The following is an 18477-nucleotide window of genomic DNA, read 5'->3' on the forward strand; positions in this document are numbered from 1 at the left end:
ACGACGACCCAAACCAGAGAGAGAGAGAGAGAGAGAGTAGTAAATATAGTACATATGTTAATGTGAAAAGAAACACGTTGACTCCACAAACAGGTTCAGCAATCAGCACATTATTGTGCAATTTTGTGGGCCGATAATATTAATCACGAGAACATAGTTTAATGTGGTAATTTCCAAAAGCTGATTGAAAGATAGTTCACATCATAACTCTGAAGTAATGTCAAAGTCTAAAATCCAAGAAGCCCTCCTATAAATTCACAAAATCAGACACGGCTTCATTCCTAGAGGAGGAACTCATAAGAGGAAATGTGAGGAAACTATTTAGCAACTTGGGACAAACCTCAGCCAGCAACGAGACTAGAAAGAGCTTCATGTTGTCCCACTCTCAACATCTCATCCCTTTCATCTGTAGTTTGATCACACAGCCATTCATCTGTTCCCGGGACTATGATCCTGCTTACTACAACTCATCTCGTCAGATACCTGAAAAAACATGGATGAAAGGGATGGGAGACATAGAGAGGGCCACAATGAGATACGCCCCATGTCTCCAGGACATAAGAGATAATGACACAGGAAGAGGCAGGATGCCCGCTCTTTGTCAGCTAAAGCTCAATAAACAAGCAGGCACAAAGATCCTAAAGGCTGAATGGGGGGGAAGAAATTTAAATAGTTTTCTCTCTATGTCTTCTGACTAATGGGAGCGGCAACAAAAAACAGCTGTTGCTACTCAAGAGTCTTTCTGAGCCTGTAAAATAGGATCTACAAATGAGTGATGGCCGGACCAGCTCAATTTACACTGCAGATACAGGACCACAAGGCCAAGAAGAGTTGTACGCTTCTACAAAACACACATACATATATATATATAAATAAATATAAATATATATATATACACACACACACACACAGTCTACTCTCGCTCATCTTCATGCTGGCAACAAACAGTGACCGTATCTTATTTTTTTAAGTGGAATTTAATAAATAAACCTGGTTTCCTTCGTAAGTCTATGTGAGGGAATAAATTAAACTGTGTCAACTCAAACAGATGTGTTTGATGACGTCCTGCTTGAACAATAACTTGATGTCTTGTGGGCACATATTCCTACTCAATCGGTACATGAGGCACAGAATTGATGCCGCTGTAATTAGAGGACTGAAGACAGGGCTTTAGCTCCTGTCACGTAACACTTGCTCTGTTGGCACTTCTACGCTATACAAACGAAATGTTACGACTTTATGCTGAATTTGAAAGAAACGGACATCAAAGGATTGACTTAATGCTGCCGTGAAAACGCAAGCAAATACAAAACGGAGAAGAAAGTCTCTAGTTCAGGCTCGCAAGTAGTATGAAAGACATGCAAGTCAGCAGAAAACTGTGCGCCATGTAATAGTGTACTAGGCCCTCTTTTCAACATGTTTAAACACGCTCCAGAGAGAACATCGGCCTCGGACAGATCCCGACACACACAAGAAGAGCTAAATGCTATGAAGTATTTCCCTTGTATGAAGATCCTTTCTCGACTCCTGCCACACAAAAACCCGCCTGTCCCTCTCACTCTGTCAATTGCTTGAGCTGTTACTCTTGCACTCTTCACATACAAGCTACACACTCGGCGAAAGATAGTCCGGGCCAAGGTTTACGAGGGTCATTACGTTAGCCTCAAGGTCTGCGGGCAGCCAAACATCTGGGAAACAGCTGCCGTTGCTGAAGCGAGAACTACTGCCCGCCTGGGCAACGCTGGTCTTTATTGTTCTGCAGCCCCCGACTTCTCAAAGTCGGCTCAGCCTGTAATTTAACTACGATGTTTAATGAGGGTGAGAAAATGTATAACTTCTTGGAAATAACCGGGAAAAAGATGCAGCTCGTCAAGTCATCACATAGCTGAAAATGTAAGACGTGGATGTCATCGTAACCGTGTGTGTGCAATGGGCGGAAAAACACAACATGTTAACTTGCCAAAGCATTTATGGAGTAAAAGCCATGTGTGAAAGGGTGCAGCGGTCCAGGGCACGTCTGCTCTGGACTGAGCCCAGTTTTACTCAGTGGATCTTAACCAAGTTCGAGGCAACACTGTTTGACTGCCTCACTAAAGTTACTATCTATTCAATGGTGCAAAAGATAACAGATTCACTTTGTCAAGCACCAGCAAATGTTGTTTTGATCTTATTTAGGCAGAAAACAATGCGTGTTCACTCCAGGCGCCTTTCTGCTCCCTTTCTACAATTATTTTAGCAGATCGATGAAAAATGTAAACAAACTGCAAAGAACATGACAATGTCTGCAGCAATACATTTAATTACATTTTTTAACACTATAGTTTGGGTGTTTTCCCTTTGGTAGATGGGACCGAACTGGACAGGAGGAGGGGATGAGATGCAGCATCGGGCCGCAGGTCGGACTCGAAGCCCAGCTCTTCAAGGTGAGCCCCCTTGGAACATTACATTACATTTTAGACTTACAGGTTACTCGTTTGCCCAGAAAATTGTTGAGGAAGTTTGAAGCTGCAATACAAACAAGGCTAGTAAAAGCAGTTTCTAGTTAATATATCCGACTATGACTTCCACCGAGTGCTGTGAGACTGGACGTAGACACTCGCATGTGTTCCTTTAAAGTTTAAAAACTCGTGCCCGAAACTACTTCTGTGTGTAAGGAAGTGTCAAAAAAGACTAAACCTGAAAGCAAAGTAAAAACATCACAGAAAGCCAAAATATTGTCTCAAAGACCATTTGTTAAGGACAAAAGGGGATAATGACCGTATGGAAACTTAATTGCCAGTAAAGAGGGAGTTATGTTGGTGGTGTGATGGTTGCTGCTCCAGTCAAAACATTTCTCCCACAATTATTAAACATACTTCTCTCTCTTTTTCTTACAAAGGTATAAAGTCAGTCCTTCCACATTAACTTGTAACTTGATTCAGAATTGGACTCTGTTTGTGGAGTCCAGGAAGTGAGTGTGTGCCCTGTTATTTTTAACTCCTCCACCTGCTCCCTGTGTGTTTGGCCAGGTGGGCCTGGGACAGTCTGACACATTCACAGAATTCATTCATGTGTACTTTGGCTTCAGTAGCGGTCAGGATTAAAGGTAGGACTGAGAAAGAGGGGGCAGAGACGACGAGAGAGGTCACCGCGCTATTATTTCACAATACGATTTCGTTTGAAGCAATGTCGCCATTTTAAACCAATCTGCCATTTCTTTTTGACACCGAGTGGAAGTTAAAGCAGTTAAATGACACCACTAGAAAACCTCTCCATTGTTTTTACAACGGTACTAATAAATACTAGGGACCGATCTGGACTTTTGAGGACATTTCTGACCAGGGTACCTATTTAAAAAAAGAAGAGACATTCTGCTTAAAATGCTCTAAAACGTTCAATTTGACAATAAACCACAGAGTCTGTGTTGTAGCCCCTTTAACACCTGATGTAGTACCATACCTGCAAACTCATGAGGGGTGAAAAAGGTGACTTTTTTCTTCTTTTCGCCACAACACATCCACGTTGTTTGATGACACCTCGAAGCTTTTATAACTACGGTCTTTCGATTGTTCCGACCACAAATCTAAATAAACATTTTAAGAAAAAAGGTCCTCTGAATAATTCAGTGATCGGGCCCTAATAATAGTAATAACAACTTTACATTGTCATTATATATAATATGGTTAAAGTCATTCATTAACCAAGTTCCGTGACTCTGTTCCGTGACTCTGTTCCGTGACTCTGTTCCGTGACTCTGTTCCTTCCTCTACCTGGTTGTCACGATCCTAAAATTAGAACTTCTATAGATACCTGCCATAAATATCATGATACCCGATACCAGAATTTAATACCATAAACACGATATACCATAAGTACGATACTGGTATAATTATCTACAGTAGTAACAACATAAAAAAATTTGTTTTAAAGCCGAAGACGGTCTCAAAAGCTCCGCCACTTAAGGCCACTCGCTGTGAGAGCGCTGCGCAGCGCGTTGCGTGCAGATGGCATTTAACGGAGTGGAGCAGACTCGACACGCCCCATCTAAGATGTTTTATTGTGAAGATCACCACATCGCATTTTCTCCGTATCTCACTCCAATCTTATAAGCGCCGGCCGGCCAGTTGAACCCGCCCCCCCAAAACAAAAACTCCTCGGATCTACACGATTCACGTGGATGACCTATTTTGATTTCAAAACCGAAAGGTGACAAGTTTGCAGGTATGTCGCACATTCAGCCGAATGGCTTCAAGGACAAGCGGTGGCGTTTTGGGAGAAACATTTATCGCTCTGCCCGATGCATTCTAAACAGCCTCGCCTGGCCTTGGCAGCATGTCCTGGCAGTGTTTACAAATAGACGTAGCTGGACTAAGGTATTTGATCAAACGCATAATTCAAAAGCCGTGACTTCTTGGACGAAAGTCAGGAAAAATTAATTTACATCCCTCTTTATAATAAGTTAAATACATTCTCTTGCAGAAAGCAGCCATATGCTGAAAGTGCATGTATGAGAAACTGATCCAGCTCATTTAAAGTCTTGAAATAATATAAATAGAAACAAAATGTTGCAGCTCATTAATTGTGAAATGACAAAACATAAACATTTGTACAGGATTTATCCTGGTTCTGCAATACAATATCCAGCATTACTTGTGGGTGATTATCCCACCAATTAGATTTGGTGATGAAAACATTAGTTAGCTTTTTAATCATGGCTGGATTTCTATTGTCAATTACATTACCTGGATTATATCAATTGGGCAGGTTTTACACAAACTTATCTTGGCGGTTGTCCCGTGTGTTGTTGCTCTGCCCTTTGCAAGCCGATTGAATCATCTGCTGACTCGGGCATTTGCTTTGTGTGAGAGTATTCAACAAGACACTTGCTTCAAACTATTATTTTAGCAGCAGAGCACTCAGCTACCAATCATGAGTAATGATTATTATATTATCATGAGAAACATTAGTTCAGTCAAACAAAGACAAGCTGCACAGATCAGATCAATCTTAATCACACACATCGGTGAAACCCGTGTTGTAAACTGGCCAGTGGAGTTATTAAAATAAATGTTGGATAGCGTTGCTTTTTTTCTTGCAATGTGGAAATGTTTTTAACAGCAGGCATATGTAAATATAATCACGCAAAACCCTATCAAAGTTTCATGTTTTAGATTTTCATAAGTGATCGATATGGTCAGGGAATTGAACTGCAAACAATTTGATGATCCAACTGGAAAGCTTAACAGTGTGAGTAAACTCGCATCAGAGAGCTTGTGTGGATTTACGTAAAGAAACATGGAGGCGAGAACATTTTTACATCTTGCTTTGTGGACTGGTGATTTGCATACTTGTTTGGGTTGTCGGTGCTTCGAGAGAGTTTACACATGGCAGGGATGTAATGACAGGAAGGAAGATGTTTTAATATAAACACGCTGACACTGCATTCTCCCCTCATCGGGTTCAGCATTCGGGTAAATGTGTATTGATCTGCAAAACACACAACAAATGAGGCCCTCTTCAACTCCCAAAAGAGCTGAGGTGGCTAGATCCTATCAGGCTGCTGTAATCTGTTCCCCAATATCAAGCTTACTCTCAAGCCTGACCCGTTAAGAATGAGGTCAAGATGAGGTCACTTCACAAAAGAGTGTGAAGTTAATACATCCAAGTTGAAATGTGCAATAGGGATGATTGACTAACAGTGACAGTCAAACATAAAGAACAGTGATCAGCACAGGACGAAGTGTGACAAGACCGTAAATAGGAAGTAAGGTGTACCTCAAGCATTCAAATATTATCTAAAAAATGTTATGATCAATTTGTTTCGGCACATGTATTACTGCCATCTCGGCAGTATGTTGAGCTTCCTCCAGGTTGTTAGTCTTGACAGTTCTGTAGAAAGTTATGTTTGGTTTTCCAAGTTTTCTCACGCCTGACCATTATTAAAACTAACTGATAGAGACAAGTACACCTTCAAATGCTGCAGTATTCGCCTAAAGCACAGAGCTTAAATAGTTGTGTAAGCGGCCACACTACTCCAGCTGCTTGAGCCTGGAGCTACAATGCAGACTTCTGCAAGATGCTCACCTGAAGTGCTGACTGTTAGTCAAAGCATCAGAAACACTTTGCCTCTTTTACGCACTTCAGACCAGCAGTAAAGCCAGAGTTCCCAACAGTTTCCCAAGGAAGGAAATCTGACTACTTGCTGAAATCATAAATTATGACTGAGGAATAACTTGGAGCAAATTTAATGAAACACTCCTGGTTGATCTCTTAATGACATGTACTCTAGGTTGAATGCACTTTTTGTAAGTCGCTTTGGATAAAAGCGTCTGCTAAATGACATGTAATGTAATACCAAGACACAGCATGTGGCAAGAAATGATGCTTAAAACAGACGAGTGTTCTGATGCTTTAAGAATAGTCAGATCAAGTGGCCAAAATGTACTCCATAAACTTTTGTTATTTTGTAAACCTAAAAAATTTAACTTTCCACAATGATGTCACTTTATTGTTCACTTCATTGAAAGACTATGTGATTTAAAGTGAAGTTGCAACTTGTGGAGAGGTCAGGGAGCGTGTTTTAGGTTTGGAATACCTTCGTGGTATCTGAGCTCAGCATAACAGCAAAAACAGGACAAAGTCTGACTGCTGTTTAGAGAAGTGCAGCCTCACTCCCATTGTTCTCTTCGGAGCATTTGTCATGCTCCTTCGACTGTGATGCACTGCAGTAAAAAGGAAGCTGTGGTCGTCTATAACAAATGGTTCCTGATAAAAATCCATGTATCCTCTGGGATTGATTACTGAAGCATTCTTTACCCACCGAGTGAAACTCCACAAGCAATAAACCAAAGTGGTAACAAAGTGATAAGTGACAGAAAGTAGAAAGAAAACCAGAAAGAGAGACGAGCCGGGGAGAAAGAGATCAACAGATGATTACATTGATTGGTAATCAGTCTTGTTGAATTCTAATGACTTATCCGTGATACAATGTTAAACTTCTATTGATGTGTGACATGTGAGGAGAGTTGTTTTTTTCAGTCAGCACTTCATGTGGAGTGATGAAGCAACAATGTCACTCTTTTGGAATTCTTCACCATTTTTGCAGCAACTATAAAAGTTATTAATGTGCTTTATTCTCGGAGGACCGGATATAAGACACGGGGGCCAAAGGGCGTCAATCAAACTGAAAAAATGAGATGATATGGTGCAGTGCTGTACTTACCGCCACAGCGATCATGGAGTCGTCTGGTTTCCATTCGGCCTTCTGGTAGGAGCCAAACTGGGCAGCCGCCTTCGCAGACTCGATATAGCTGACTATCAAAACACTGGGCTGTGGGTAAGGAATAGGGATATGATTAAGAAAATGAGCACTTTAGACTGACTGAATGTTACAGACATCCAACTGCCACATATGATAACCAAAAACAACAACAACAGAATACGTACCATTAATGAGATATATCCAGAGATTGATTTAATGATTCTATCTTAGAAAATGTGATGAATTGTTACTTATTTTATTACAGTAAACGGGCTATATTTGGGTTTTGAGCTGTTAGGTTAAGATTAGGTTGAGTTTAAGGAAATTATAAAAAAGGCATTTTTCAGCTTTCTTTAAGCGCCGACTTAACTAAAACCAAAATTACAACTAAAATCCATTGTTATTGGACCAACACATGTTGAGGCGACTGTGGGTCTGTGGTTAGCAGGTCTATAATGTAAATACATCAGTTGTATAATCCTAATAATGAGACTGCTGGAGCAATCTCAAAGTAACTTAATAGAAACTCTGGACAAAGCAGCATGACGAAAAGACTAAATAAACTAAAAAAAACCTTAACACGCCTCTACTCATGAATCACATCAAAAGATATTTGTCTGGATCACAACACAATCATCACCGCCGGTTGATCTTTAATAAAACAGCACAAACAATGAGCAACGTAAGTTTTTCCTGCAGTCAAATAAGAAATCTAATTCAACTAAAAACTGTCAGTAGGTATTAAAACAGCTGTTTAAGAGCACTGGGAACAAAGTCAGTTCAGAACCCCAGAAACCTGAACCCCTGGCAAAGCCTTATTCATGCGTCATTCAACAGCAAGTGGAAATCCCCTGCAGATAGGTCTTATGCATTTCATTTTATAAACTTATAATAGTCTTTCTTAATGCAATTCTAAAAGCACAGACCGTTTCAGACGATAACGGGTAATCCCAGACGGTACACTCACTGAATGGCTCATGGCAGGTAACAGAAGAAGGGAACGATCTCATGTAATTCCAGCTGTGCAACATTAGACCTCGAACACATGCAACGTAATGAGAGCGCGAGTGTTCAGTATTTCAGCCCCATAGTGTGCCTCTGGTAGCATGAAATCTTAATAATGCCAATGACACCGGCAATGGTGACACTTGCTCCGTCGGAAACCGAGAGAGAAATCCCCCCCCGTGCAATAATATCAGATGACAACAACAACACACTCACTAGGTGTTCTGTAAGTAAAACGCAGCGATCACTCTGGAGGTAGCCTGTCGGATTACATTTGGGAATGAACGTACAGAGTGTGAAAAATATTTTGCATCCCAATCAAAGGAACAGTGCACTGGATTTTAAATGAAACAATGGCAATCAGGTTACAACTATGAATTTGACCATTAATTTAAGGTCTTCAAATACATCTACTAAACTCTGTAGGAACATAATCGTACTTACAAAAATCATCTGATTAAATCATCCATGTCTGTTATTGGTTGGTATAATAAGAAGCTAAGGAACATTGTTAAATATTTACACAAAAGGTTCTTCTGGTACAAAAGTTTATTTAGATAATGGGATTATTCAATATCATTAACTTTGGTTATTTTACTTTTTTGTTTAACCTCATTGCATCACCTAAACCCTGCAGGCAGGTGGGTTGCCAACTAAAATACACACAGACCTGCACCAGAGTATGTGCAACCGCACACACGCACAGCTGTGACAGGGCGACAGAATATCTCTATATATATAGAATATATATATAAGGCAAGCTATGACACAAAGTAAGATAGACAATTTTCTTCACTCTTAGAAGGATTTAAACATGTACATTAGGTTATGATCATTTCCACTATTTCACGAAGCTACAACAGTAACAGATGTTACGTAATCGTCAGTGAGGATCAGAAAAGGACAATATTGATATCATGATAATAACCCATTACTCACACTATATCCATATTAATATTGTATTGCTCTAAGGTCACGGTTGTCATATGTGTGTTAGCTCCACAGCACCCTTGTGTGAAGGGGTGGCCTGCATAGTGCACTGAAATGGCATAATGCATTGAACAGATGTGAACAGCGCATTAAAATCTCCAATCAACATTCCTCACACCACCCTTTTCCTGAACTTCATTGATACTCACAAATAGGCAAAGATACTCAGAAAGAGGGGAAGGAAAACAGGGCCACATCCTGTGTGGGCCTCAGGAAGTAAACCCTGATCCATTGTCACTACACCTCAATAATATACAAGCCGCGTGAAACACAAAACAATGTAAACAAAGAGCTCAACTCGGTTGTCAAATCAAAAAGCCCCTCTCCATATCAGAATGGCATAATCTGATGTATTCATACAACTGAGGGCAGAAGTGGGAAGTGGGTTCACAGCACAGACCCATACTTGGTATTTCACAGGACTTTGCTACTACTCGATGCTGCTAGTCGAAACTGTGCTGAATGGGAAATTACCACACATGTAATGAGCCATTCAGCCTTGCCATAACATTTTAAGTGGATCACTTGTCACGGTACAGGAGTTCCCCATTAACCCTCTTGTTAAAGTTAAAATATCATATGAGCAAATTAATAATAAGAGGCAATGGTGAACCCAAGATATCATCTGTTGTAGCTGCCACGGTCTCACACATCGCTTCAAAGCTGCGACAGTTGACAGTCTTTATCCTAGACCCGAGTACGTTTGTCGTCACTCCGCTATATAAAAAAAAAAAGTTCATGTCAACTCGAAGATTTGTTTCATTGTTCAGGAAATCCTTATTTTCTGTCCTATGACCTTCCAGAATACAACCCGACTTTTCTTAGAAATATTCATTATTTCTATTTCTAGATTTCCCAAAATAGGTAAAGCAATCATATCTTTGACAGACCACTGAATGACAGTATTGGGATTGATTTTTTTAGTGTTTCCTCCCAAGTCAGACAGATTCTTGTCAGCTTGCACAGATGACATGTTTATGAACTCACCCGTCACCTGATAACACAGGTCTCTAGGTTTTAGAGCAGCAACTTTTGGACAGATATTGGAATCAATTCCGACAGCTTTTTGGGACATAAGTGCTTAAAATGGTATACAATTTATGAAGAGAACCAGTTACAGCACAAGACCATTTCCCACAATTTTCAAGTCATGATTTAAAACCACCCTGACTAAGGCCTTTGCTGAAGGGTACCTGCAAATATATATCTTCTTGTTAAAGAGACTGTCATAGTAAGAGAGAGAAAGTTCACATTTGCCTTCAGATGGAGGCTGTTTAGAGAAGATATAACTCATTCGTACACTACAGTCTTTGTTTTCAGGTCAGTCCACAATGTTGCCTCTGTATTATTAAATAATGCTCAAATGATGTGCCGACTGACACGATTGTTAACATAATCATTTAACGCTGCCACCATGACATATCTTGCTGCCCGACAGAACATACGTCAAGTCAATATTTGTTAAGAAATTGAAGATAACTTAATCTGTCATAATCTTCTGAGGCAAGTTAATTGAAAACAATAACATTGTCACCAAAAGTACTAAATATACCCGAGAAACTCCAGTTTACACTTTCCCTCTGCCTGAGAAGCATTCATCAGGTGAACTGCAGTTCCTACTACTCAGTGGATGAACCATCAGCAAACCTGTCACGAATGAGGGAGTAAATGGGAGGGACGACACAGGTAAATCCCTATTAACATAACTATGCCTTTGCGAAAGGCACACGTATACGGATATAAAGTTAGGCTCATCAAACTCGCACGATGTGTATCATTATCACCGTCATCTGTGGAATTAAAAAGGCGTGTGGTTGGCTAATCGCTGATGACATCAATGCTATTCTCCGTGTGCATTTATAACATGCATGATTGACAAGCGGTAGTGACAATAAACTGATGGTGGATGTCTCTGAAGAAGCAGGGTAACCGTAAATGACCTGCCCCACCATACTTAAGTTAAAATGAATGTCGCTCCGCACACATTGTTTTTGTGGAGACAGCTGGGCTCCTGAGCCGAGCTGATTCTAAATCACAGCTGATTGACGACACTTACCCGACTAAACCAGATGCTGAGCTGTGTCTGTGACAGGACGGCGAAGTACAACCTCTGGGAGCTGGGTTGGATGTGGAACGGCTCCTCTTCGCTCCTCAGCGGGCAAAGTAGCCGCCGGGGCCAGCCGGTGAGAAAATACATGACGGCAAAAACTCACTTCGCCTTGGCGCAACAAGCAGTGTCGCAATGCCAGATCGTCAGTGACCCCGTATTCCTCCCGAAAGTGTGTTTAATCCGAACGAGTCATGGGCGTCGCTTCTGTAAAAATGAAAACTTTACATATGCACATGCAGTCCGGTGTTCGAGCCATGAATGTGTTGCAGAGTTCCCAGCAGCCGGTGGCGCAACACAGCTAGGTTAGCTCTGCGCTAGCCTTTGCTTTCCAAGTTGAAGCTAATGAGCTATCCAAGGTAACGGCAGTCTAACCGAAAACAAAAAGCAACCAGGACCGCGGCGCACAGCTCCAAACAGCGCACTGCTGCTGACAAACGGGTCGCTTAACTTTCGCTCCCGCTGCTGTATCAATTCTCACGTTGTCGGAACCAGCGGTGTTTGATGACGGTAAAGCGTCCAGCTTTCACTCCACTGTTGCTCACCGTCGCCATCTTTACAAGAGTCGGTAGGACTCTGCGCTGATTGGCCAGAACGGAGACCTTAGCATGGTGTTGACACCTGACGTCACTAGACTGAAGAAGTGGACGTAGTCATCGTGACGTCACCTACTGATTTGTCGACTGCCGATGTATAAGAGTTCAACGATTTCGCCATCGGCATCTTGGAATACGGCATCGCCATGTTGTTGTTTTTAAACCAATAAATAGAAGTTAAATGTGGTGGAGTGACGTAAAGATGCCCTTTACGGCTCTGCTCGCGGCGGTGACATGTCAATCATTGTAAGCCTACCTACTGCATACTCGCATTCATGGTGTATTGTACTCTAAGGGACCATTGTTTACTAAATTAACGTTATGCTGTATTGGAGAAGACTTGAAACTAGCGATTGAGACTATAAACTCAAGTGTACCATGTGTACTAAGGGAATAAAACAAGTGAGAGGTCGGGTCATTTTCTCATAGACTTTCATACAATCGGACTTCTTTTTATACCGGATGAGTCGCCCTCTGCTGGTCAGTAGAGATAATGCAAGTTCACGCTTCACGCGGCAGAACCGGAGGCTTACCACCTGTGTGAAACCCAACAGGGTAGCGTTGTATGGAGGACTCAAAATGACTTAAGTATAAATAAATAAATAAATAAATGCATGAATAAATATAGGAATAAATAAATAAATGCTTAAATAAATGTATAAATAAATAAATAAATGCTTAAATAAATGTATAAATGAATAAATAAATGTATAAATAAATGCTTGAATAAATGTATAAATAAATAAATACAGGAATGAATTAAGTACGTTTTGATTGCTTGTTTGATCATTTAGTCGAAAATACAGACATGACAGTTTTTTCTGTTTTTGGACATATTTATTTACTGTCTATGATGCAAACACATACCAAGGTAATATTCGAAGCAACTTAATTAATCATCATAAATTAATAAACCTGGGCCGATGTAGTTTAATATTCATGTACACAGAAATAATCAAGTTTAAATTAATCGTTGCATTGTTTAACGCTACACAGTTCGTAAAATAGTTTAATCTAAATCATTTTGAGCAGAGTTGTTGCTGTTAGCACTCATTTATTTTTTCATCTTGAGGGACTGCACAGCATAGCCTGTATGAGGAGACGCAGAATAAAAGTGTTTCTCCTTACCAGTCGATGACAGTAAAAGTTTATTTAAACCATATTTAGTTATATTTGCCTGTCTTTGATAAGTATCTAGGTTATTGATACAGATGTATTTAATGGTGTTTATTTTCTCTGATATTTGATTGTTATGGTTAATTTGAAACCTAACTGTATACATCATGTATTTACTTGTTATATTTGCCATTTGTAATTTTAGAACCAAACCTTCCTACATGGAAGTGTGAGCAAAAAATTTAATATTTGGAATTTGCATTAAAATGATGATCATTTTATTCACTGGCATCTGCTTGGCTGGTCCTGCAGGTGGCTGGGGACTAATATGCTTTCAAGTTTGTTTGCAACTCGAGGCACTTTTCTCCCTGGCTTTCCAAGACAACAAGGACGGTCATGATGTGATTGCCCTATTGCCCTATTGCTCTATTTTATCGGAACAGCCAACTGCCTCTATTAATATATTGTTATTTATATAATCAGAATCAGCGTTAGGTGTGGAGACATACAATGATTATGACTTATCTAAATGTACATGCACAGACATACTAGGCATACGGCTAAAAAAGGCAACAACACCGAACAATCATTTGACCACTAAACCATGTGAGACTTCTATGAAATGTAAGAGTAGCTGTGCTCTCCATGTTTCAGTCTTATACAATAACTCATCAGAGGGGGTAAATACACTGACAGCAGACTTACAACAGAAAAGGTTAGATGTTGAATGAGTATGGCAGTAATAGTGATGGTGGTGCAGTGATGATATAGTCATGAAGGTAAAAATGTACAGGCAAGAATAAACCAACTCTCTCTTTATTTTGTAACTGTCATTATGTTTTGCCTCGTCATCACCACATTCTCACTCTTCCATGTAGGCATGTTTGGTTCTAAAATGACACAAATATAACAAGTAAAATACATAGTGTATATAACTAGGTTGCAAATTTGCCATGGACATTAAATATATAAACAGCATTAAATACATCTGTATCAATATACTAGATCAAAGACACAGGTATACAAATAACTAATTGTAAGGTTTAAATACACGTATACTGCCATCTACTGGTAAGTGGTAGTATACCACCTTTACTCTGCGTCTCCTCATAAAGCCTCTGTTCTGCGTTCACTTAAGAAACAGCACAAAAAAGTTGAAAAATGGTCAGTGTACATTCTGTTCGTTTCGTTTGATCGTTTAGTCGAAAAAAAAAATGAAAATACAGAAGTACGGCCCGTGTGCATTTTGATGTTTTGTATTTTCTATTTTTGTATTTTCGTTTTTTTGTGAACTATGAAAAAAACGTAACAAAACCAGGTCGGCAAATATAAAATAAAAAATTGCTGTAAAAATGTGTCAGATAATGATGCAGTATATTAAACGCGCGTGAACACCGTCATGAGATGATGGGCCATGCTTTCATCTACTTTATGAAATGAAGGTCGTTAGATGCCCATAACTATCCATATTTAACGCTACTTGTTATTTTTAGCAATTGTTTTTATTTTTATTTGGAAGAGAGAGATTAATAAAGGGATAATAATATGGCATTACACATTTTTGAGCAACAGGGGGCGGTAATGGGTAATACACGTTACGAGACGACATGAAGAAGTAGCAGAGGAGGGAGAAGAAAAACGGGAATAGAAAAAAGAAGAAGTTTAACGAGTCAGCTCACTAAATAATGCTCCATATATACAGTATTTTAAATGTAATCCTTGTTACTGGACTTATTAAGCGGTGTTAACATCTAGCGTTAGTTAGAATACCCATAGTTTGATCGGTAGCTAGGGGGCGGTGTAATACGTCGAGTTGTTTGATAACTGCCTCAGGAGGGAAGAAGAAGAAACTAAAAAAGAAGCATGGCTGCTGACATGAGATTACCAACTATTCAAAAATCCGCGTCGTTGTCGGTTTTTGATCTCAACCGAAAAGATTTAGTCGTCCCCGGCGATGTTATCACTTTAGACACCGGCTTTATGAGGTAAGTCTTTGGTTGGTGTACCGGTGGTGTGATTGCCTGCTGTGTCTCGAGGCCACACACACCATGTTGTCAATGAAGGAAATCAACCAAAAGTACCTTGATGGTCTTGGGAACATTTACCATAAAGTAGATTACATATAAGCATTATTAGCAGGAAGATGGTTCATCCTCATCATTATGCAGCTTGCACTAGCTTTAACGTTAAGTTACCTGGTGTAGCTGTTTCCCAATTTATGAAAATATGTACACCGTGTGTCCAGCCTGCCTGGTTTGCCAACAACAATGATACGTGTGTATCCTCCCACCTTTTAAGGCTGACCTACACTAAATAACGCATGAACAAAATAATAATTGAATCCTTTAAAATGGTGTCTATGATGTCTCGGATTACTTTGCGGCGGTCAGCCAGCGTTTGCTTTGACACATTCCTGTTCAGCTCATCATTGGTATACACCATTTATCCCCAGGGGTCATGGTACCTATGTTGATGATGACAAGCTGACTGCTTCAGTTGCTGGAGAGGTGCAGAGAGTAGACAAGCTGATCTGTGTCAGACCACTTAAGACCAGGTAAGTGATTTAAGCTCTTAAACATTTACAGTCACAGAGTTAAGTGGGTCTAGTTGTACTGAAATGACTCATGCAAGCTGTATGTGCTCGTGATAAGTTAGGTCATTATAATTTATGGTTATCTTATTTAATTTCAGATTCAACGGTGAGGTTGGAGATGTGGTGGTTGGCAGAATCACAGAGGTAAATCACTGCTTCCACATCTTTTTATTACTTTTTAAATGTATCCTAAAAATATAAGCTGTTGTTTTTGCTCGCAAGACATTTTGATTAATATAGGTGTTTTGTGTGTTGCATGTATAGGTACAACAGAAAAGGTGGAAGGTGGAGACCAACTCCCGGCTGGACTCGGTCCTCTTGTTGTCCTCTGTCAATCTGCCTGGAGGAGAGCTGGTGAGATGCTAGAAAATGTTGATTGAGCATTATAATAAAAGAAAGGAAAATGGGTCTGGGCAGGGACGTTTTTAATGTGTTTATTGCTTTAAATCTTTATTTGATTTTCTCTTTTAGAGGAGACGATCAGCAGAAGATGAGCTCACCATGAGAGAATACCTTCATGAGGGCGATCTCATCAGTGTAACTCACAGTTTATTATAATACTTGCTTCTCCATGTCATTATTTTCCCTCATAATGTTGTTGTTGCTCTTTTCCTGTGCTTACAGGCAGAGGTGCAATCTGTCTTCACAGATGGAGCCCTATCCATGCACACCCGTAGTTTAAAGTATGGAAAAGTAAGTGAAGCGAGTGTACACAATGACGGGAGCAGAATACAGCTGTGATGATGCTGCCAAATTATGTTTTGCTCTATGACTTCCTGTTTGTGTCTCAAATGAACAAATCAGAATGTAAATATAGTGCCAGAATATAATTGTGGGTGGACTGTGATATCACAGATGTGGCTTGCATTTTTCTTCTTACCTAATTTGACCTAATATCCTGTTTTGACCATCAGTTGGGTCAAGGAGTGCTGGTACAGCTTTCTCCTTCTCTGATCAAGAGGCAGAAAACCCATTTCCACAACCTGCCTTGTGGTGCATCCATGATCCTCGGGAATAACGGCTATGTGTGGTTGTATCCCACACCTGAACATCTGGATGAGGAGGCTGGGGGCTTTTATACTAGCCTGGAGGTGGGAACAGAATACTATTTCATTGATTCACAAGTCAATATATTGATGAATATACATGTTGATTTAAATTAATAAGTTAGCAACTAACCTGATCTTGTTTAGATCATCTCTACTTTTTTAAATGTATGAATCTACTGCATCCAAACTGTATTTCCATGTATACATTTTATTTGTTTGTGTTTCTCTTGCCTTTCCAGCCCGTTGGTCTGTTAGATCGAGAGGTGATTTCACGGTTGAGAAACTGCCTACTGGCTTTGTCTGCATACAAGGTCCTTTTGTACGACACCAGTGTTCTCTATTGCTATGAATCTTCAGTTCATCATCAGGTAGGCAGCAACCATATTCTTTCTTTTCAACAGCATGCCATTCTTTTTTTAAATTACCCACACTTTCTTTTATAGGTCAATCAATGTCAAGGAAAAATAAAAAAGTTTGTTTCTGTGATTTATTGTGTCATCTGGTGGTCATTGGAAACTTACTGGAATGCAATAATTGATGGCAGTTCTCAACTCTGACTCTGCTGTTCTAAAACAGTGTGGAGCAGATGCGATTGATTTCACTGTTATTTGGGGTGGGGACCTGATGATTTAATCACTAATGCTTCTCATGAATACAGTACTGATATCATATCAGCATGTTAGCAAATATGCTTTTACAATATTGGTGTTGCGTATCTATGTGGCATATATTACATGGACAATATGCTTAAACATCTTTTTTGTAGACATTCACTTGCAAAGCTTTCCCTCTCTAAGCCAGTTGTTTCTGAGCTATCTCCTTTCAAGTTACAACTCACAGGACACTGAAGTAGACATTATTGCTAAAAACTGTGTGCCTCAGTATCAAAATACACTACAACTGCTATTAAATTCTTTGTTTTATGCTCCCTGGCAGGTCAAGGACATCTTGAAACCAGAAGTGATGGAGGAGATTGTAATGTTGACGCAACAGAAGCTGTTGGACCAGAAAGGTTAAAGAGCACAACACGTTGACCTGATCAAGCAGCTATGCCAGAGACTGACTACCTGTTTGAGGACCGATTAGCCTTTTTTCAATGAACCATTCTTTTAGTGGGAGTCCTGTTGAACAGCTCCAAGTGAATTTTATACAAGAAAATGGATGTTTAATTGACTGATAGAACTGATATGTATTTCTCTTAATTCGGCAGCATTCAGAATTCACGAGAGTAACTAAAGTTTTACAGAGGTTCAGTGGAACAATTCTAATATGTGGTGTTATACAATTTTGTTGTTGTATGCAATGCATTTTCTATAAAATTCATTACTTTTCAGTGTGGTGTGTTTTGTTGAATGTTGGAAATACAGAAAGGCAAGTGTCGGTACATTTAAGGGTTATTTTAGTTAAACAATGTATGTAATTCATTCCCAGTAGCAATAACGGTATAAATTACATTTAACTTTTTAAATGTATATATTTTTTGTTAATTGAAATGTTTAGCACTGAGGTGTTGCTATTGAATGGTGGCTGAACTGCTGGTCAATCAGCACAACAAATTTAACACAGAATTTATATATTTAATTATCTTGGTTTGTTTTGGATTTACAAAGTTAAGAAAAAGATAAACACAAGGCAGTGTCATCATCACATGGGATGCCCATCAGAGCTGAGATCAAAACTAAGCATGTGAAAACACTACCAAACCTCAAGTCAGCGGATTTGATAAAGGTGGGTTTTGGTAGGTTTTGCTTCAACTAATGTCTCAGTATGTCCTCAGTGGA

At 39.7% G+C, this 18477-nt stretch overlaps 2 protein-coding genes across 3 annotated transcripts in view; one reads left to right on the forward strand and one right to left on the reverse strand.

Moving 5' to 3' along the window:
• Positions 1 to 11887, reverse strand: part of ric1 (RIC1 homolog, RAB6A GEF complex partner 1) — a 28271-nt gene extending 16384 nt beyond the window's left edge. For both annotated transcript variants that reach the window (XM_056433376.1, XM_056433375.1), the window contains exons 1-2: positions 11292 to 11887; positions 7202 to 7309 (exon numbers count right to left, since the gene is read on the reverse strand). In XM_056433376.1, coding sequence (XP_056289351.1) covers positions 7202 to 7309; positions 11292 to 11432 — 249 coding nt within the window. In that variant the 5' untranslated portion in view covers positions 11433 to 11887. The remainder of the gene's footprint in view (positions 1 to 7201; positions 7310 to 11291) is intronic.
• A 2823-nt stretch (positions 11888 to 14710) lies between these two features.
• Positions 14711 to 18029, forward strand: exosc2 (exosome component 2). The gene is made up of 9 exons (XM_056432527.1): positions 14711 to 15039; positions 15507 to 15608; positions 15746 to 15791; positions 15912 to 16001; positions 16119 to 16184; positions 16272 to 16340; positions 16562 to 16738; positions 16936 to 17064; positions 17633 to 18029. Exons 1-9 carry the CDS (start codon positions 14918 to 14920, stop codon positions 17711 to 17713), a joined length of 882 nt encoding a protein of 293 aa, XP_056288502.1. The 5' UTR covers positions 14711 to 14917; the 3' UTR covers positions 17714 to 18029.
• Positions 18030 to 18477: the final 448 nt, after the last annotated feature.

Source organism: Pseudoliparis swirei, chromosome 15 (assembly GCF_029220125.1).
Source record: "Pseudoliparis swirei isolate HS2019 ecotype Mariana Trench chromosome 15, NWPU_hadal_v1, whole genome shotgun sequence".
In the NCBI taxonomy this organism is placed as follows: domain Eukaryota; kingdom Metazoa; phylum Chordata; class Actinopteri; order Perciformes; family Liparidae; genus Pseudoliparis; species Pseudoliparis swirei.

Excerpts from the sequence above, each read along its gene's own strand:
- exosc2 (XM_056432527.1), top strand. The coding sequence starts at position 14,918 with ATGGCTGCTGACATGAGATTACCAACTATTCAAAAATCCGCGTCGTTG. Across the intron at positions 16,002-16,118 it reads ATCTGCCTGGAGGAGAGCTG|AGGAGACGATCAGCAGAAGA; the intron begins GTGAGATGCTAG and ends TTTCTCTTTTAG. Across the intron at positions 17,065-17,632 it reads AATCTTCAGTTCATCATCAG|GTCAAGGACATCTTGAAACC; the intron begins GTAGGCAGCAAC and ends GCTCCCTGGCAG.